General features: G+C 44.7%; 1 protein-coding gene across 9 annotated transcripts in view; it reads left to right on the top strand.

The window, feature by feature from the left end:
• The window catches only part of PRDM2 (PR/SET domain 2), a 109,752-nt gene that overhangs the window by 33,398 nt on the left and 54,198 nt on the right, over nucleotides 1–22,156 (top strand). For 8 of the 9 annotated variants that reach the window (XM_030325512.1, XM_030325517.1, XM_030325513.1 and 5 more), the window contains one exon: nucleotides 4,589–4,715. In XM_030325512.1, coding sequence (XP_030181372.1) covers nucleotides 4,589–4,715 — 127 coding nt within the window. Of the gene's footprint in view, nucleotides 1–4,588; nucleotides 4,716–22,156 lie in introns of those variants that run through there. The other variant, XM_030325516.1, reaches the window with a different exon arrangement.

Genomic DNA, 22,156 nt, shown 5'->3' on the forward strand with positions numbered 1-22,156 from the left:
CCAGGGCAAGCCATTGGGACTTTACCTAGCTGTGCAACCGTAGGCAGCTCACCTTTCTGTGCCTTAGTTCCCTCATTTGTAAGATACAGAGAAATACAGTATCGACCTCACGGTGTTACCATGATTACACAGGTCAGTAGAGGTAGAGCTCTAGCGCCTGCTCAGGGCTAAGTGCCGGCTGTTATTTTTGGTGAGGTGGTATAATGCCGTGGTTAGGAGTGGGGACCCTGGAGCAGACTGGCTTGTGAGTGAATCTGGGCTTCTAGATGTGCGAGCATGAGAAGTTGCTTACACCGTTTTCGTTTTCTCCTCTGTAAAAATGGAGTTAATAGTACAGTTAACACGTCTAGGTGTCGTGAAGGTTAAACGAGCCACTGTAGGTGAGGTTCTGTGAGCAGTTCCTAGCCTAACCGAAGTGCTCCCAAGCGCACGACTACCACCATTCTTACCTGTCTCTGTCTGAAGTGACATAGTTCTGTCTTTGCAGACTTCCCCCGGTCCTGACCTTTGGTGTTTGCTCACGTATGCGCAAGACCTTTCAGATTCCTTGCTAGTGATTATCTGACTACAATCTTCCGGATAAAGCTTTCTGTGGGTTAGGTTTTGTAAATGAAACTACATGTGATGTTCTTCTTGGCTATGTATAGCCTCCTCAACTATTACCCAGATAATTAGGAAATCTCAAGACTGGTTTTGTTTGTAGTATGATGAGAAACTATTTTAAATTTCTGAAAGTTAGTTGTGAGCCTTTCATCCATTCATTCATCTCTTCATTACTTTGATAAGCATTTATTGAGAGTCTACTGTGTACTAGGTGTTCTCCTGTGATAGTGAACAGGACAGTCTCTGGTCTCCTGGGACTGCAGTTTATGGCAGAGGAGGCAGATAATAAACAATGAGTAAAATGATAATTTTGTGAAATTACATAGTTATACATATATATATATATGTATATATATACATATATATATATATATGTATATCTCGATCCCTCCTCGTGGGTCAGGGAAGACAAGACAAATGTGAAGCCCCTCTCCCCACCCTCGTACCATAGGAAGGAGCCAGGCACACAGAGATCTCTGCAGAAAGAACAGTCTAGGAAGAGGGGCCCCAGTAGAAGCAAAGGCCTTGAAATAGGGATAAGCTAGACCTTTTTTTTTTAAGGAATAGAACAAAGGCCAGTGTGGCTAGAGCGAGGAGAGGAATGATAGATGAGGCTAGTGAGGTGGCCAGGGGTCAGATCAGGTGCGGCCTAGTGGCCTGCAGGGAGAAAGGTGAATTTCAGTCTTCAGTTCATCCATTTGAGAGTTGAGGCGTCTGATCTGTGACTTTGAAGAGAGCATATGTTGGGGAAAGATTGTAGGTGGCTGAGCGTTGACGTGCTTTGTGTGTTCCTGTAATTCTGGAGGATTTCTCTTATTTTGACCTCGTGTCAGGAATACTTATTGGAACCTTGCCTCTTCCTAATTGGTCTGGTAAGATTTCAGGTTTATATTTGCTGATATTTCGATAAGAGAGTGTGCTTGGTTCTTCTGTAAGCCTGTCAGAACCCAAAGGAAACACTGACAGATCTTAAAGTCTTCTTGTTGTTGTTTTGTTGAACATCAAAATACAATACACAAAAAAGAGGTTTTTTGGACTTTAAACTTTACTTTTTATTTATTTGTTTATTTATCAAAAAAAATTTTTTTAGATGTTAATTTATTTTTTGAAGGAGAGGGAGACAGAGTGCGAGTGGGGGAGGGGCAGAGGGAGAGGGAGACACAGAATCCCAAGCAGGTTCCAGGCTCTGAGCTGCCAGCACAGAGCCCGATGTGGGGCTCGAACTCACAAACCACGAGATCATGACCTGAGCCGAAGTCAGAGCCACCCCATCAACTTTACTTTTTAAAATGTGGGTTTGTATTTAATGTGTTTAGGACATAATTTTTCTTCTCTGAAATTTGACTTACAAAATCTTAACTGTGCTCTTATAAATAAAATAAATAGATTGTTTTCCTCTTCATAAAGGTCTCTTGTGTAGCTGTTTTACTACGAAGTTGGGAAGGCTGTAACTCCATAATACAATAATCTCCCACTTGCTAACAGTTTTGCAAGTTGTTCAACAGCTGACAAATCGGGTTGCTCTTAACCTAGATGTTCACCAGCTCATTAGCTATTTAGACATGTTATATTAGATTTAAGAACAGATTCTGTTGTGTTTTTACATTGTGTGCTTTGCAACAAAGGCGTACCGTCCTAAATGAAGAGTTTGTGTTGTTTATCTTCACACAGTTGCTAGTACAGTTAGTACTGTGCAGAAGATTGCAGTGGATGAGCAAGGAAACTTAAGCTCAGAGTCTGGGAGGTGTCTTGAAAATGCCCAGTGGGTGTCTTGTAGCCGTTGTTCCTGTTATGCTGTTTAGGTTAGGAATAAATTTGGAATAACTTTGCCTCCCTCCTTTGCATGTTTCTTTTCTTACTTTGGTCTTATTGAAGTCCTCACTTGCTTATATGAACCCTAATCATTTCAAATATTACAGGATACCACCATTTCATAAATATGTGGCTTACAAAATAGTAGAGAAGCAAACTATACATTTGGAACTAGAAATAGCTGACTTAAATAAAAAAGCCCGTCCTTCAGCAGAAACAGATTTAGCTCATCAGAATGCCAAAAGACATCTGTAATGATTACTTCAACTCATTAAAAGCCCATATATTAGATTAAGTTTTTTTGGTTTAGGTGCAGCTGATTCAAGAAGGAAAGTAATAGTACATTGGTTTAAAGATGAGAAAATGGCAGGTTTTAGCCTTCTCTGGGGGAGCAAAGAAAACAGTCATTATATTCTTTTAAAGAATTCAGAATATCTTAAATGTGGACTATATGAACTGAGTTTTGCAGAGAAGGAAACAAAGTAATGTCTACTTTCAAGGGCTTTATCTAGATGGGAAGGTATGTTCAAATGAGGAGCTATGCTGTTTCTCAACAGGCATCTCCGATGGAATTCACCTGCACTTAAGAACAGGGCCATCGCCTTCCATAATCATAGTGCAGTGATCAAAATCGGGAGGCTAATACTGACACAATATTTTATTAGCTAATCTATACACCTTTTCACATTCTGTTAGTTGTTCCGTTCATGTCCTTACAGGGAAAGAATGCTCAGTTGCATTCAGTTATAATGTCTTGTCAGTCTCCTTAGTTTGGACAGCACTTCAGTCTTTATCTTTTATAACCTTTCAGTTTTGAGAGACTGTCAGTTATTGTGTAGAATGTCGCACAGTTTGGGCTTTTCTTAGGTCTCATGATTAAGTTATGGTTATGCTCTTCAGGCAGAGATCTCCATAAGTGATGTTCTTTTCTGTGCGTTATACCAGGAGGCACATGATGTTGATTTATGTAATTATAAGGATACTGTTTTTCCCTTTGTAATTAATGAATGTTCTGTGAGGAGATATTTTGAGACCATGCTAATAGTCAGTTACACCCAAAATTTACTTCCTAGTTTTAGCATCTATTGATGAGTCAATTATTACTGCACTGATTGCCAAATGGTGATTTTCGAATTCCATTATTTGTTTTTCATTGATTAGTTGGGATCTACTTTAAGGAAGAGCTTTCCTTCTTATTGACTTCATTCATTTATTTGTATCAGTATGGGCTGATGGATTCTGACTGTATTCAGTGGGCTTTACTTGGAATTTTACTTGTATTGTTACTCTTGGAACTTTCTGAATAGATGAGTCATTGTGCATAGATGAGAAACCACTAAGCCATTCCTTAAATTCTGTTGAGGAATGTGATGTGTCCACACTCGGTGTGTTTTTTTTCTTCAGGATCTTCTAGGCGTAATCAGCATGGTGGTGGTATATGTCCTCGCTACTCACATGGCTGTTAAGAGTTAATGTTTTAGGAGCATAGTACCTGTGAGGTACTTTTAGGAATTTAAAAGTTGTCTGGTGCAGAGGGTGAGGCAGTGGCTTCTCCCTGGGCCGGAGCAGGTCGGTGGCAGATCCTAGAGAGTAGAGTGCGCGGACGCCTGCGTCTTCCGTGCCGCCTCTTACTTTAGCATTTCCGTGATCTCGTTAGCTGTGCGTTTTTAAACGTGCAATGACATACACTTCTTCCTTAACATGCTGAACTTGCTCTTGGCATCCGAAACGTACGCTGGTAATTAATTAGCGTTCAACACTTCTCTTCCCAAAGCACCTGGTTCTGTTAAATTACGCTTTCTATTTCTCATCAGCTCCGATTTCGTGGGCAAAATGGTTCCGTGTTTTATTTTTCCTTCTGCGTGGGCAGTCGTGAGGCTGCGAACGGTGAGCTGCTTCGGTAGTGTAGGGCAGTTTGGAGTGGACGGCGGTCGCGCCCAGCCGGGTCCGTAGGTCCGCCCGCGCGGACCCGGGGGAAGAGGAGGCGGGCCGGGAAATGAGGTCCTCCCTCCAGCAGAGGGGCCCTGCCCGCGGCCGCCAAGGGTTAAGGAGCCCTTCCTGCCGGGCTGGCCTGGCTCGCCGCCCCAGCTGGGAGCGCCGCCCCCGCCCCGCCCCGCCCCGCCAACAACCGCCGCTCTGATTGGCCCGGCGCCTGTCTCTTCTCTCCCCGCAGCCAATCGCGCCGGGCGAGGAGCTCCTGGTCTGGTACAATGGGGAAGACAACCCCGAGATAGCAGCTGCGATTGAGGAAGAGCGAGCCAGCGCCCGGAGCAAGCGGAGCTCCCCGAAAAGCAGGAAAGGTAGGAGCCCGCGCCGCCCCGGCTCCCCCGCCGCCGTCGGACCGGACCGGGCCCGGGCTCGGCCGAAGCCCGCGGCGCTCCGTGACCTTCCCCGGCCCGGCCCGGCCCCAGCCCGCGATCCCGGCCCCCGGTCGTCCCCCTCCCTCCTCCCCTCCCCAGGGCCGCTGCTGAATCACGGCCGGACGCCGCGCTCGGGCTCTTGGCTAACTTGGGGCCGAGAAGCCGGGCGCGCAAAAGTGAGCGGACCGAGCGCCGGGAGGGTCGGCCGAGGGCTACTTGTCACTTCGCTCGGAACCTCCGGAATAGCCGCACTTGCGGGAGGGAGCGGCGGCCGGTCTCTTCCAAAGCCCTGCGCACCCGGCGTATTCTTAGCTTTTTTTGTGTGTGCCGTTCGCCAGCGAACGCGTCACGAAATGTGTTCCGAGGGTGACATTTCCAGGTCTGCAGATTCGTGCGGCCAGGGCCGGGCCGGGCGCGCGGCGGCGGGTGCGCTCGTCTCCGGGGGCAGAGAGCGGGCCGGGCGGGCCGTGCCCCGCCGCTCTGTCCCCCGCGCCGCCCTGGCCCGGCCCGGCCCGGCCCCGGACGGAGCTGGGCGCCTCGGCTCGGGGCCGCGCGGCGCCGGGCCCGCCGCTCCTCACTGCCCTCGGCGCGGGGCCGGGCCGGGCCGGGCCGGGACAGGCCCCGCCACTCCTGTCCGCGCCGGGCCGGGCCGGGCCGGGCCGGGACAGGCCCCGACACTCCTGTCCGCGCCGGGCCGGGCCGGGCCGGGCCGCGCCGCGCTGCGCACGATTGCAACACTTGGGGTGGGCGAAGGTCTGAGCGCAGCAGACCTCGAAATTAGGCCAGTAACAAAATGGAAGTTGAAGACTGTGCCGTTTTGTCACTTTTGACTCAACTCTAATAGTTTTAGTTTGTTTTACGATGTTTTCGAACAAAAGGCAAAGCGTAGTCACACTTATAAGGGGGAGGGGATAATTTCTGGGTAGGAAAATAGTTTGGTTGGATGTATCATATTTCCAGCTGGCATTCGGACACGTTGGGATTTTTTTTTTTTTTAATGACGAATTTTAATGTGAATTCGCGAATCTTTCGTAGAGCCCAGTTTGAATATAAGCCAAGGCACGGTATGGTAGTTTCGTACTAATATAAATCCTTTTTTGCTCGTTTTTTTTTTCCCCCTTTTTTTGGCCTGCTTTAGGTCTTACGTAAATTTTTGTAGTCATCAGAACTCTCGAGTTCGTCCTTTATTCAGAACATTGCCAAGTGAGTTGTGGAAGTCCGATTGTAAATAAAATCATAACATAAACCTGATTTTGGAGGAATGTAAAAATAATATTTGAAAACATAGGCAAGAAGTTCATTCTGATTTTTTCCATTACATATTCTCTGTATTTCTCAGTGTAATGTGAATACAGCTAACTCATCCCAGGAGACAGTTGGTGGGTCTTTTATTCAATACATGTTTTTAATTTACTGAATGTTATTTTTGTCACTCTTTTAGGTCATTAAATGCTTTGATCTTGAATCAGATGATCAGGGTCTAGAAAATTCCTAAGTGTTTCTTCTACTGTTGTAACTGAGTTTTACAATTTTTGTTGATTTTAGGCTTAGTGAATAATTGTCTACATATTTTAGTTCCTTTATTTAGTGTTCTTTTTGTAAGTGATGCCACCAGCCTCTCCAGGTAAGTTGCGATTTATTTGCAGGGACTAGAGTTTGAGGGGAAGGGAGATCTTTACTCTGCTAAGTATAACTAGTCATATATTTAGATATATTCATAGCTTATTCGCAGCTTCTCTCAGGATTTTCTCTGTTCAACGTATTTTAGTGTGCATGTTTAGAACATTTCATCATTTTCTGCTTTTTTATTTATTCCTGAATTTTATTTTCTCTTCTTTTAGAAGGATGTGGAAAAAAAAAAAACACCTGAAAATAAACTTTTTGTTTTATTAGTGATAGATGAATTTACACATGTTCATTTTTATACATGCCTAGATTGCTGGGTTTTCCTGTTGAGTGAAGTAGTTTGTACTTAACTCTGGGAAGCCTATAATCCACTGAATCTTAGGTTTTAATGAAAATACTTGCATGAAGCTTACTCTTGGAACTTAACAGTCTGTTTTGAACCACTTACTGGTAGAGTCCTGAAGTTTAAGAGAGTTTAAATAATGAGTCAAAGCTTTTTTGCTTTTAAGTTAAATACTCTGAAAGCTAATTTATTGCTTGCAAAGAACTGAAATGGAGAACTGTTCATTTTAACTCGGTTCTGTTTAGGTCTTATGTGTGACCTCAGACATTTAAATAGTTTTGCAGGCAGTGATGTCAGAGAGTTAATCGACATAAATTTCATCCAGTAGCATGTTAATTTAGTAATTCTGAAAGCCAGATGTTGAAGGCACGCAGCTGACAGGTAGACTGACAGTGGCCTTCGCTTCATTTTGGCTGTGAGGCCGGCAGACAGAAACAAAGGGCTGAATTCTTCAGAGTTCTGGGCCTCGGCTCCTTTGCATGACAGCTGCTGTGCCTACAGCTGTGCGATGCATGTGGCGCCTTTCAGAATTCATCACATCGCTAGTGGGTCATGAGGCGTGTTCTGGGCAGTAAAAAGCCCTGCTTCCTTTACAGAGTGGCCTCTTCTCTCTGTTTTTGTCTCTCTTACTCATTCATTCATTTGTTCTTTCTTTCATTCACCTAATGTTTCTCTTCTTTTTTAAAAAAATTTAAAAAAATGTTTATTTCTGAGAGAGAGAGACACACAGGCAGACAGACAGATCATGAGCAGGGGAGGGGCAGGTCCGGAGAGGGACACAGAATCCGAAGCAGGCTCCAGGCTCCGAGCTGTCAGCACAGAGCCCGGTATGGGGCTCGAACTCACAAACCGTGAGATCATGACCTGAGCTGAAGTCGGACGCTTAACCGGCTGAGCCACCCAGGTGCCCTACAACTAATGTTTCTTGAGCCCCTGCCGTGTGCCAGGCGCTCTGCTAGGTTGTATGGTGTGCGCTGGTGAGCAGAAAAGAAGCAGTGGCCTGGAGTCTAGTTGGGGGAGACCAACATTAAATCTGCGAGTTGCTGATCAGCGCCTGGATGGTTGGCATGGAACAGGCCCTCAGTCAGTATTGGTTGATTGGCAAAGACCCACACAAACTTGTAGCGAAGGAAGAGAGCACAGTGTTGTGAGAATACAGTTCATATTGTCTCTGACCAGGGAGCGTGTAGGTTTGCCATGGGCCAAAGATGTGCATACATTGGGTATTTCAAACTAGAATTTTGGATTCTCAGCTTTGTTATTCAGCCTCGCTTCTTACATGTCTGAGCAGCCCGTTAGGAGATTGAGCATGAGAATTTCTTGGATGGGACAGATCAGCCTTTCCAGGTAGAGAAGAAGGGAGGGCTTTTAGTGCCAGATGTTTCAGCGATTTCGACTTGAACTGTAGGAAGATTATAATCTGTGAAGTAACCTAGAACGTATTTCCAAGGATTTACCGTCTTCTCGATTTGTGCCGTTACTGTGAGAAGAGATGGAATTTGCGTGTTAGCAGTAAATAATGACTGTTGGCAAAAGTGCTTTTAAAGTACAGAACGTAAGAGCAGGATCCGAATGTGGTGTTGCCCTGCTGTCTCTTGGCTGCAGAAGATCCTTACCTGAAGTTCTTTTCCCCTAAGGAAACAGTAGCGGCTCCCACAGATGGGCTTAGTGGAAGGAATGCAGAACTTGGGGCTCCGGGCTTTTGACCAGGTGTATCACTGGGGAAATCGTGTCACCTTTCTGGGGCTCCAGTTTCCATAGCTTTAAAAATGGGCGTCCTAACGCGGAGTAGTCTCTGTGCTACCTAACCTCGTGGGGTTGCTGTCAAGAACAAACGAGATCATACAGAACAGCCTGGCGCACGCCTGTCCGTTGGAGCAGTAAGTGCCACCGATGGAATGTGGCTGACAGTTCGTGTTTCTTGCAGAGGAACTACCGAGTTTGTGACTCATTTAATCAGCTGGTATTTGTGGAGGATTTCTGTAAGCCCAAAATAAGCAGCGGGCCTCTCCACTCCTGTTTCCCATGGCAGAGCCTAACTGTGGCCCTTCACCCTTATTTTAGGCCTACTGCTACCCTTTTCGTGCTCACAACAGATTCGAGAGAAGGAGGTATTTCTACACTTGATCTTAGCCGAAAGGCCGAGAAGCGATGAGGAGGTATTTCTAGCAGCAAATAGTTTTGATGCCTGATAGCTGGACAGTGAAGGAGGCAGTTTATACCAGAAGCGGCAGTGAATTGGAAGAGTATATATAGCTCCTTAAGGTTACCCGAGAGGCTTAGAAGAATGTAAATAGTCCCTGAGAATACCAACTAGTTTATAGTATTTATCTAGGTGACTCGTAGTACTCACAGAACAGTTAGATTATAATCCGTTTCAAGAGGAAATCTTTCACGTATCTCTGTAATCAGAGTCATTCAAGTAAAAAACCGTGGTACCGGGAAGAACACTTAAAGTTTTCTATAGTTGCACATATTTCGAATTCTTTCTTCTCCAAAGGTGACAAAGCCTATATACACACTTGAATGGGAGGTAAGAGAGCCACGTGCAAAGTGACTTGGTCTGAGGCCATTTAAGGAAACAAAGTGTCTGGGCAACAGGGAAGGAGAAGGGGACTCGGCTGGGCTCCCCGGGTGGTCTCTTTCCAAAGGGTGGAGGGACGAGAGTGGGGAGGATGTGCGCAGGAGCCCTAGGGGACTGTCAGCAGGTCGGAGAAGTGGCGGAGGTCTGGAGGGTCTCCCTGATGTGACAGGCATTTGCCGTGTCCGACACTGCTAGGTGCCCAAGTTACAGCGGAGAACGAGAACGGCCAGGGTTTCTGCTCTCATGGAATGTATGTTCTAAAGAGCAGGGGGATGACCAGTCAACCGATGAACAGTATGAGTTTTGTCACGTTTCATGTGTATGAGACACGGTGTGACTGTAGATGGGTAGCCAGAGGTGGCCTTCCTGAGGCTTTGGCATGAATGACACAGGGGTGGGCCCGGGCAAGTTCAGCTCCAGGGAGAGGGACCAAGCTGGAGGTTCCGTCAGCAGTTGGGGAAATTTCTTGCTGGGGTCGGGGCGGGAGAGGGGAGGTGGTGGGTGCATGGAGGGGCCACTTAGAAACCCGCACAAGTGTGGTGGTGTCATGAAACTCAGCTCTGTAAATGGACGTATTGGCCTTTGTTTCTGCCAGGCACTCACTGCACTTAGTGGCTGGATTGGTACGGAAAATTAGAGAGATGAGTAAAACATTCAGGGAGGAGCTTTTCATCCATCTTAACGTGGCTTAGTGCAGGTCAGGCTCACTAGGTGTTCCAGTCTGCATGTGTTGGGGGGGGGGTCCTGGGTAGGGAGGGGGGCAGGCGGGAGGACGTGCTGCTGCTGTGTAGTGACGAAGCAGCGCACAGTGGGGGGGACTTCTAGGAAGGATATTGAGGAGGGAAGGAGGAAAGACCAATGCATGAGTTGGGGAAGGAAAAACTCGCGGGGACACGGGAGGTCACGGGTCGCTGCTGGGCAACAGGTAAAAGACAGATGTGGCGAGAGGCTCTGACGGAGGCATGGAGCATGCTCCCTCCTGGGCACTGGCCCATGGGGCTGCAGCCGGGAGCCCCAGGTAGTGCTGCGCTCTCTCCCTCGGGCATTCCTGCTCAGCCTCTACTTCTGTGGTGTGCACACCTTCTCCGGAGGAGGAGACCGACACTTAGCGAGGTTGGGTGACTTGTCCAAGCTCCTTGCCGGTGGCCATCAGCGTCAGAACTTGAACCCAGGTTTTCCATGCCCTTTCTTCTACAGGATATGCTGCTTTTCGTCCAGGTCTCCATGGGGCGGGCAGCAGCAGCAGCAGATGTGACAACACTGGTTCCGTTTAAAGTTAAAATTAAGGAATATGTGTATTAAAAGCTGAGAGGACAAGGGTACTTCGGTGGTGTTTGCCGCCCTGGTGTCTTATAGCAGCCGATGGCTCTTTTTAATGTCTGTTTATTTTTGACGGAGAGAGAGAGCATGAGTGGGAGAGGGGCAGAGAGAGAGAGGGAGACACAGAATGGGAAGCAGGCTCCAGGCTGAGGTGTCGGCACAGAGCCCGACGTGGGTCTTGAACCCACGAACCACGAGACCCTGACCTGAGCTGAACGAAGTCGGACGCTCAACCGCCTGAGCCACCCAGGCACCCCCAGATGGCTCTTTTTGAGGCTCTGGCCAAAGCTGAAGGGCAGAGGCCTGTCTGAATGATGGATGCCTGGCCGTGGTGCCTGAGGATGATGGCAGATGGGCCCTGAACCTTGTGGGCATCTGGTGGGCAGGTCCTGTGCCTACTTCAAGGGCACTCCTTGGTAGTTCTTGTTTGCTTGTAGGGCACGGGCAGTTGGAGGTGGTGACTTTCCTGTGGAAATGTGGCCTCAGCATTAAATGCTTGCAAGCCTGCCGTGTTGAACCCAAGTGAGCAGGGTCCTGGTTGGTTCCCACGATGGCTCTCACTTGTCTCTGGCTGAGTGATGCCTTTGCTGAGCGTTGGGTCCCATCTCTGATGGTTGCGTGCCAGGTTGGTCCATGTTGCTGTTCCCATGGCCTGTCTTTATTTTTTAATTTTAATTAAAAAAAAGTTTCTTTTTTAATCTTGAAGTAATCTGTACAGCCAACGTGGGACTTGAACTGAACAACCCCGAGGTCAGGAATTGCATGCTGTTCCAAGTGACCCAGCCAGGCACCCCTACGGTGGCCTCTTTTTAAAAGCTTGATACAGTTTTGGTAGTTTTTCAATAGTTGGAGACAGGACTTTTTTTTTTTTTTTTTTTAACTTCTAATTCTGTTGCTACGGATTTGCTCCAAATTTAGGTAATAAATTGGTCGGTAGCTTTGTACCTTTCATGTTTGCTATGTATAACCTTGTTCATAGGGAAATTAAGTGGATTAACTAGAATTTTTCAAAGCCTTTTGCACATTTCAACTGTAGTTCAGTGGATGAACTTGGAAAAAATCCTAATACATGCCATGATTAAAAACTGCTTCAAACATCATAACTGAGCATATTAGGAAATCTGCTGTGCTCTGTGTGTACTTAGGCTGTTATTCTGGGTCTCCTGTCCATATATAAATTGGAAGGTAAAATTTACCCTAATCCAGAAGATAGATTTGATCATCACTAAGTTTTCTAAAAGGAAAAAAGAAATGAGACCCTTAATGCAATGAGCTCAAAGTAGTTTAGTTGATACTAAAAATTTCGTTGTAATTTGAAAGTAAAAAACAAAACAATTTCCCGTGCTTTCCCTAAATCGGAGTACTAGGTTCTTTTTCTAAATTACAGATTAATTGTTGTTTTTAAAACTCATGGAGTGCCTCCTTTCTGAACTAGGTGGTTTCGTGTTCTGGTTTACAGAGGGGCTATTGCACACATGCGCTTAGTAGAATTACAGAAGGGCCTATAGTTGTATATGTGAAGTTGCCTGTGAAGAAGTGAGGAATTGGGTAAGTACTCCAAGGACACCGTGATGCAGGTTAAACGTTAGTAGTTCTCCAGACAACCTTAGGCTGGAAGAAATGTTTGTCCGTGTTGGTTTCAGATAGGCTGGCGTGCTCGCGTGGCACTCACGCTGTCTGTTCACGTTTTACATGCTGCCAAGGAGAGTTCTAAAGTTTGATTTGATTAATGTTAATAAGCTGGTTGACACAGTTTAGGGAATCTGAATGGAGAAGCAAGAGTTACTTGAAAACACTACCGTTGTTTCTCAAAGTAAAAAAGATGAATGAATACTGAAAGCAGCCGTTTCTCGTTATTGCCACTCCGATTCAAACACGGTCAGACCTTACAAGGGTTCTTGGCTGGGATTCATTTCTTCTGATGTATTTTGATTCGGACCTATCTCGTGATTTGACATTTAACCTGCGCATCCCGTCGTTAATGTGTCGAGTTGCTGCTTTCTGTTAATGGCGGGAGTGACGGCAGTGACTCCATGAGTGTGTATCACACGTGCCTGGCCCTGTGCTTGGTGCTCCGTAGACAGCATTGCTGATGCTCCCAGTAGCACGGCAAGGAGTGGATCCTTCTCTGTAGATGAGGGAACTGGTGCTTGGGGCCGGGGTTATGTGGTTGGCCCAAGTTCACGTGGCTCCCACAATATTTGGCTCTGTCTTGCCTAAATCCAGTGTTTATTCATAGTGTTTCTGAGTGGGACAGCTATACTGAATAAGTAGCAGTGTTTTATAAGGCTTTACTAATTAGCCAGGATGTATTTTCACTACTCACTGTAGAATTGCCCACTTTAATCCTGAATAATCAGGCAGTGTGATTAAGTGAAGCCTTTGGTATTAGAAAGCTACCTTATGGTGAGAACTAATGCCTTCAGTTATTTTTGCTTTGGGGGTTTATGGATTGAAGAGATTTATTGTGTTCCTTTGAGCACCTCAAACAAACAGTTTTTAAAAACACTAACATTACGTTTTTGTCCCTTGTTAGCTGTTGTTTGTTAAGTGTTTTTTTAATGGCATTTGTTGGTTTGGGCTTCAGATGAATGGGATTCATTCCATTTTTCTTAAGTTGTACATTGTTTTTGAAGTCATTTTAGAAACCACAAGAACAGAGAGAGACATTGCCTTGGCCTAGGTCCCTGTGCAGTGTGGACGGTGGGCAGGGAGGAGCTCTTTTCACTTCGTCTTATTGGTGATTTCAAGATGATGATGTGTTGTTCTGCTTCCTTCTTGCACCAGTGTGCTTTTTGGAGAATGATGGGCTCTTAAACTGAATACAATATAGTTTTTAAAAAGTTTTCTTAAGCTGAGTGTTCTGGATCATTAACATGTTTTAATTTACGTACACTCCAAAAATTAAATCTAGAAACTGATGGCAAGTGCAGTTCTGATTTGTTGTGGGGTTAAATCATGCTTATTGTTAGTTTCTTTCACTCTTACGATGTGACACTAACAAAAGCGAGGGACTTTGTTTTATTTATTTTTTTTGTTTTGTTTTGTCAAAGTGTTTATTGGGGTGGAGGGGGTAGTAGCTTTTTTATTTATTAAGAGGAGCTCATTTGAACTGTTTGAAGCAGCACTTTGTTAAGCGACTTTGTTTGCTGTTCCCATTCTAGTGGCTTGACTCATTTAGGAGGAAAAGCATGAAAAGAAACAGCGAGAAAGGAGTTGCCCTAACCTGTCCTTGTGCACTCTTGAATTTTCCTAACGAGGGGCAGGGGTTGGTTTCTTAATTGTAATTATTCCACCGCAGAGTCTTTGGAACATGTATGCGTATGTAAGAATTTTGAAACTTCTTGAATTTGTAACAAAATGTAATACAGCCTTTTCTACCTGAACTTTTTTTTGAAGTTTATTTATTTTGAGAGTGAATGAGCGTGAGCAGGGAAGGGGCAGAGAGAAAGAGAGAGAATCCCAAGCGGACTCCGTGCTGCCAGCGCAAAGTCCGGTGCGGGGCTCGATCCCGTGAACTGTGAGATCATGACCTGAACCTAAATCAAGACTCAGATGCTTAACTGACTGAGCCACTCAGGCGACCTTACCTGAAACTTTTAATAAGAGTATTTACTCTGTCCTTAAAGATTTGGTCTTTTTAAAAAAACGTTTCTTTATTTTTGAGAGAGCGAGCTGGGGAGGGGCAGAGAGAAAGGGAGACAGAATCCCAGCAGTCTCTGCACTGTCAGCACAGAGCCCAACTTGGGGCTTGATCTCATGAACTGTGAGATTATGACCTAAGCCAAAATCAAGAGTCGATAATTTAATTAACTGAGCCACTGGGTGCCCCAAGATTTAGTCTTTAATCCTTAACACCCCACCCCCATGCCTCAAACACACATGGTAAACTGGACAAAACCTCCGCTTTGTAATCTGTGCTTTCATTTTCCAAAGGCATTTTCCTTTCTGTTCTGTCCTTTTTTTCTCTAAGTTAGGAGGCACCTTTGTTTTAAAAGGTTAAAACTTGGCACATATATTAAGAAGGGTTATTAAACGTCTTGAAGGGTTATGGGTAAGAGACTAGAAAATTCCCAGCCTTCTGAAGCATCTGTTGTATCTATTTCCACTTCCCATTTTTTTGTAGGCACGGACCCTGAAATTTAAAAAAAAATTTTGATGGAAATTTTCATGATAAGCTGGTACATGTATAGTTATTTTAAGTATTATGTTTATATATATATATTTATTTAATGTTTATTTATTTTTGAGACAGAGAGAGACAAAGCATGAACAGGGGAAGGGCAGAGAGAGAGGGAGACACAGAATCTGAAACGGGCTCCAGGCTCTGAGCTGTCAGCACAGAGCACGACGCAGGGCTCGAACCCACGGACCGTGAGATCATGACCTGAGCCGAAACGAAGTTGGAAGCTTAACTGACTGAGCCACCCAGGCGCCCCTGTTTTAATATATTTTATTTTTTTATTTTTTATATGTTTACTTACTTTTGAGAGAGCATGCGAGCAGGGGAGGGGCAGAGAGAGAGGGGGACAGACAGAATCTTTGAATAGTTTCAGAGGTTAGAGACTTATTCTAATGATAAAATCATGATACTGTGTGTGTGTGATATATAAAAATACCAGTTTCTAAAATAAGATTATGATATCTAAAGTCCTTGCAAATTCAATACTTTAAAAACTTTTGCTTACAGGCTTTGATTAATTTAATCAGTGTCTGAATGGTCCAAACCCAATTTGCTAGGTTTAATAAATTAAATGTGTGACACCAGTTATGTGTAGTTGCAGAGGATTATCTTTGCTTTGGTTAAAAAGAAAACCAGTGGATGCCTACTTAGGCTAAAATGCCTCCCCCCCCCCCCCTTCTGTTAAAGCTGCAGTGATAGTCTTTCCCCTTGTCCTTCTAATCCTTCCTATTGCTGCAGTCTTTTGTAGGTTTCCTGAGACACCACCTGCCACAAAAATGAAGACAGACTGGTTTGTTTTGTTCACCGGTGTTTAGAACCCCAAAACCAATCGTGCAGTGTTTGAAGTGGCGATACAGTTTGGAACGGGCAAGAATGCAGTTCCTGTGCCTTCTGTTATTTTTTTCCTACCGTTTGGCTTCTTAGGTTCAGATTTCATTCTCTTGCCAGTTTGAGGTGGAGAGTATGCCCTTTCTGGTTCTGTTGGTTGTATTTTTGCTTTTAACATATAAGATCTTTAGACCCTGTTTCTCTGTGCAGTCAAGCGACTGCTGGTTTTAGGCAGAACGTCTGAGGATCCCTGTGAGGGCTGAGGGCTTCTACCTCCACCCCCTGCCTCTGGTACCTTCTCTGTAAGCCTAATAATGCTGGCATTAGTGTAGACCAAAGTCTCACATTCATCTCTACCAGGTTTATGCTGCCCGGGGTTTATGCTGTGGGCAGCGTGGCGCTGGTTAGCCGCAGCTCTGATCTTTTACACACGGAACTCTCCGGAACTCTCCTCGTGTAGTTACATATTGTGGATTGTAATTTTTGTAGGTTTAACAATGGGGTCAAAATTAAAGTGTCTCTCTCACTGGCATTCAAAACAAATAATAAAAGGGAGTAACTATAAATCAATCTTGGAGTTTTGAACAGGGGGGTTAAAATGCCAAATTTGTCTTTAGCAGTTTTATTAGCTGCTAAATACATTGTCACAGAAAGTCTTCCTTGCGTGTGATCATGGAGTTGATAACAAGATCAAATTTGGGTGTGAAGCTTAGTATCTATTTATAGTTTTGGGGTGCACTCTCTCGCTCTCAAAATAAACTTAAAAAGAATTCAGGATTAAAAAATGCAAATTGGGGGCACCTGGGTGGCTCAGTTGGTTAAGCAACCGGCTCTTGATTTCAGCTCAGGTCAGGATCTCATGGTTCATGGGTTTGAGCCCTGCATTGGGCTCTGCACTGACAGCTCCAAGCCTGCTTGGGATTCTTTCTCTCCCCCCTGCTCTCTCTGCCCCTTCCCTGCTCACTGGTTTGCTCTCTGTCAAAATAATAAACATTAAAAAAAAAAAAAAGCCTTAGAAATGGAAATTGCTGTCTGTGTGTCACGGTGAATTCAATTTATGGTTGCAGTAGAGGGTAGAATATATTAAAATCAAGAAAAAGTGATGCTTAATTAAAACACTTTCTGACCCTCTTCAGTTTTAGAGAGACAGGATCCTCTGAATCTCATGGGCAGTTGTCAGAAGTGCATGGAGTTGGTAAACTTTGTTTTTATAGTGACTGATTGTTGTGCTATGTCCAACTTAAATTTCTGTGCTAAAGTACATGAGTGTACTGCTTGGGCTTCGTTATTGCTTCTGTATTAGATACAGCTTGATCAATACTTTGCAAACGGATAACCTGCTAAAATGAGCCTGAATCGTGTGTGTCTGTTGTGGGGAGGCGAGCAGGGAAAAATTGCTGACCCAGCTATACCTTTGAGTTCCAGAAGATGTACAGCATGTGGACTTCATTGTGGCATGCCAGAACACGGCCTTGGAATCGTGAGGCCGGGTTCATATCCTGGCTCCACCAGTTAATAGCAGTATGACTTTGGACAGGTTGCTCCACATGTTTTGATCTTCACTTTACTTGTTGGTAAAATGGGGTAAGATCTGCCTTGTGGGATCACTGCGAGCATTTAGTGAGAGCCTCGTAGGAATATGCCTGCACACTGACCTTGGTCCCATCTTAATTGGTGGGCACTGGTACAGTTAGCTCCGTGGTGACTCTGCCCGTGCTTGGACTTATCACGGCACTTCGAAAAATAAAGGAATAGTTCCAGTATCTTTTAACGTGGCTTATTGAAATCCATCTGTTTTGCTTCGGTGACATGAAGTGGATTAAGTCGATTGAAAATCAGGTAAGAGGTAAGATGTTATTTGGATCTGCAGCTAGGTACACACCATGGCCCTGGAGAACTCCTCATGTGCTAGAGACCCGCTTTTCTCTCAAAAGCTGTCTTGTTTTACTAGTTACCCAAACTGGGACACCTGTGGTTACATAGATTGGTGGATTAGATAACTCCTGGAATTTGATTTGTTGCATTTGCCTGGGCAAAAGTAAACATGTTTGTTGCCTAAATGAAGTGTTTACTGTTTTCTTCTCGTTTTTCTGTCACCTCTCTGTGGTCGTAACCACTCGTGACTACCATACTGTTAGGACCAAATTTCATGCGGTTGACATTTTGGGTGTATTTTGGATACGTTTCCTTAAACATTAAATGATCAGACCGCCTCGAAAGTAAATGTGTGGGAGCAATTTCCGTGCTGCACATGACAGATTAGGAAATCTGTCATTTCACATCTCTCTGGATGTGCAGTCAGGAAAAAACAAAACTGTGAAAGAGTCCTTTTCTTACAAGTTACCAGTAAAACCGACAAGACCGTTTTAAGGAAACAAATGCCCCGATTTTCTCTGCGGCAATTTTATTGAATAGTCTAAGGAGTTGGGGTATTTTTCAGGGATCACACAGGTGTACCCCTCCATATGCACGTTCACATAGACTCAGAACTGAACTTGGTGATGACGTAGAGGTCTCTGGGTCTCCAAGTGTATTTATGTCTCTGTGTGACCACCTGGAAAGAGGGGCCTTCGCTGTTGCCTGATTTTCAAAGGGGTCTAAGGTTTCTTTCCCAAAAGATTAAGAACCATGAAGTGAGCTGGTATGTTTAGACAGTTGGTTGGAAGCAATAAAATATCAAGGTTACAGGTTAAAAAAAACCTGAAATGTACCTCCAGCTTCTGTGGGAGCATTACTGCATATTGATGGGAGCATTAGTGAGTGTTTGAAGCACTCCGTTCAACCTCTGTCCTCATCCGGACTCGCACATTTCCATAGTGATATCTGGGTGGGATCGTGTGAATCACTGTATAGGACAAATGAACAAAACAAATGGATGAATTCGGGATTGTTAGTGGAAGCAGAATGTCATTGTCTTCCTAAGAAGGAACATATGCTGACAATTTAGACTTTTGGGCGTGGGGTTTCTGAAATTTGTTTAGTAGAATCTCCTGTGGCTAATCCTTACAGTTGGTTCCATTGAGTCTGCGTCAGGCACTGTGCAGCATTCTTTTTATGCATTGTCAGATTTACTCCTCCTGGTGACAGTATCAGGTAGTGGTCACTAGTGTGTCCATGGTTTGTTCCTGTCTGCCTTAACCAGGAGTATTTCTCCTTAATCAAATCATGGCCCAAGGCTGTGCAATATCGTTTTAGTTTTGTGGATTTCAACATTTATTTATTTTTGGGACAGAGAGAGACAGAGCATGAACGGGGGAGGGGCAGAGAGAGAGGGAGACACAGAATCGGAAACAGGCTCCAGGCTCTGAGCCATCAGCCCAGAGCCCGACGCGGGGCTCGAACTCACGGACCGCGAGATCGTGACCTGGCTGAAGTCGGACGCTTAACCGACTGCGCCACCCAGGCGCCCCAGTTTTGTGGATTTCAAGTTGTGTGAGTTTGTGCCCTTCAGGAACCTGTTTTAATCAGAGTGCCACCCCAACAGTGGGGAGGGACAGGAGAGCCCATTCCAGTGTCTTACATTAGTTGGGGTCAGACCATCTGCAGGAAAGATGTGTGACTTTGGGGGCACAGGAACCTTTTGGGAGCAGGTGAAATGTGACCGGAGTGAGAGGGAGGCCCTTTCTCCTTGCCTTGGGCACCGGCCTGGGAGGCAGCCGTTTAAAATCCTAGTCTTCTGTGAGCCCTTCCTCCCAAGCTTCTTTGTTCCCTGGGGGCGTTATTTTCCCCCTGTGTTGGCAAAAGATAGAAGCAGCATCGAGTCAGGATAATGTGGCCTAACCCTGGGACACCAGCCCTGAGAAGATCTTAGTGTGTCTGAAAGGCTGTCGTCTCAGGCATCTCAGGCCGCACTCCTGAGGAGGGCCCAGCTGCGCCAGGGGTCTTCGCTTTACCTGGCTGGCCGGCGATCTACATCATCCCCTCCCCTGTCTCTCTCTGCCCCTTCCCTCTCCCTCCCACCTCTCTGGCTCTCCCTCTTCCTACCTCTCTCTTCCCTTCCCCTCCCTTGTTTTTATTTTTAATGAGATTCAGATTCTCTTGAACATCTCTTCCGTTCAAAATTTGCTTCTTGTTGACATTAGGTAGAGCCTTTCTGCAAAGGGGCTTGGCTTTTCACAGAGTTGGGCATAACTTCAATTTTAAGTTATACACACACATACACCCACCCACCCACCCTATATAGCTCTTAACAAAGTGCTTTGTAGATAATAAGCACCCAGGAAAAATCCAAATACTTCTGCTTCACCATGGTTCCAGAAACCTTACAAAGTATGTCAAGGAAAAAATTCTAATCTTGCAAGAATTGAGCTAAATTTGAACAGTAGTCTGATACATGCTAGTGTATCTGAGTGCGAGATGTGTTGTCAAATAGGCTGGTTAGTGGGATTTTTTTAGGTGCAGATCTTAGGAGAAAAAAATCTTGAATTTAAATGTAATTTTTGACCATAATTTATGAGGAGAATACATTTTAGTTCCTTCTCTGCTTGTGAATCTCTAAAAGACAGCATTTTGAGTTCTCCGAGTAGGCAGATTTGTGCTAGTTGGTGCACATGCATGAGCCTCCAGAGGTCCAGGCTCTGCTCCGGTGGAGTGATGATGTGTCCGTTCACAAGCTCTGATAGAGGCACATCTGCAGATGTGGCGGAGGCCAGAAGACAGTTGAGGTCTTGGAAAGAAGGGAATGAGATTGCTCCGCTGTAGTGATGAATAGTCTTAAGAACTATACCCGAATAAAATGTCTCATGGTAGATCTAAGTGAGGAGTAGTTTAGTGTCTCTGTAAATGGTCTTATTTTCATAACCTGTTTCTTCAACCTCTATCAAAATGTGGCATATGAATTTTGCATTTTTAGGAGAAGCAAAATAAAAGCCAGGAAACCATACTCTCATGATTATCATGGCTGACTGCCAAAACATTGACCCTTCGCTTACACCTGGGAGGCACTCAGCACGATTATTTAAATTAGCTTTTTGGTTTAAATAAAGATGGGTGTCATAACCATGAAGATGGGTATCATAACCGAGTGCAGTGAAACAAGAAAAAGAATACAAGGTATGTGGCTGCTCAAAAGGAGGAGGGAAATTAAATTTTTGTTTGAAGCAATGTGATGCACAGGGAAAAGAGTTGAATGAAGACCCACCAGAAGGTTAGCAGTGGCAGTTTGAATGCTTACCCAGTGTCGTCTGTTGAATGATGTCTCTTGTGACTACACCCCCTTTAAATGTGCATCTGTTGTGGATTTGGTGTTTCTGGAGCTAGTGCTTGTTTTCTGGACCCTTAACAGCAGGTGTACAGGTAGGAGATAGAGAACAGAGGAGCACTTCAGTACTTTCTGCCGTGTAGACAGAGTGGACAGTTGAGACCTTTTCCAAATTGTATGGGTATAAATGGCATATATTAATCTCAATCCATAGTGGCCATTTTTCAGTTGCCTCATTAATTTTGCCTTTGTTAGTCATTTCTTTCAAAAATAATGTATTCATTTATTTTTTGCATAATAGAACCAAATGTTCATCTAGAAAAGTTAGAAAATATGAACACATAAACAGGTCTCCTACCTTCACCAATAGTCTCATTGCTGGGAGCCACCTGCCAGCATCCTAATCTTCTTGGTTTACATCTGTGGATACATTGTAGCCTGATTTGGTTAATTAGTGCTGTGGCTTGATCATTGTTCCTGTAAACATTTCTGTAAACAAATCTAGACAATGATCTTAAGTGTGGTAATTGTGTCTTCTTTCAGATTTATATCTAGATTTTATTTCCTGAAAGTATTTTTAATCTAAATTGTGCAGTTAATTCATCCGGATATAGAATTGTAAAATTTATCATAAATGACTTTCCTTTTAGCTGAGGATAACCAGTTCTTGAGGGTGTGGCTGTGCACTCTGTTTTACCAGTTGCCAGGCTCATGCCGTCACCACCTCCCTACCTAGTTCCCAGTCCTGTTTGTGTGGCCTCCGGGGACTGACACTTGAATTTAAGGTTTTTACTTTGTAGTTGCCCATTCACTTTTTATATGCAAGGTTTTCAGACTTAGATACATTTTTTCCCTGTAAAATAAAAGCTACTGAAGATCCTTGAGAAGAACCCTAGAAATTAAAATAATTATAAAGAAGAACAGGCTGGCAGCTTGTTTAAGTTTCAGGGGTATTTGGTTAGTCTCTAGACTCATTTTGTTCATGCCACAAGACTTTGAGGTTCCGAACAGTATAAGGAAATTTAATGCTTTCTTAATTTGAATTTATTAAAGTTTATTTGGGGAGCCTCTTCTGGTATTTGGATTTATCCAGTCAAAGCCACTAAAAGCCTTTTTTAGAGAAATTCAAAGCTCCCTTCAGATGTGATCCTTGCTGCTACTGCCGTCAGCCTGGCACTTGGAAGAGTTGCTGGCTGGACCCTCCACAGGGGCAGAGGCTGTGCACCCCCCCCCCCCCCCCCCCCCGGCGCGACACAAGCATCCCAGGAATTTACACCGGGATCTGCAGCACTGAAAA

This window comes from Lynx canadensis, chromosome C1 (assembly GCF_007474595.2).
Source record: "Lynx canadensis isolate LIC74 chromosome C1, mLynCan4.pri.v2, whole genome shotgun sequence".
Taxonomy (NCBI): Eukaryota; Metazoa; Chordata; class Mammalia; order Carnivora; family Felidae; genus Lynx; species Lynx canadensis.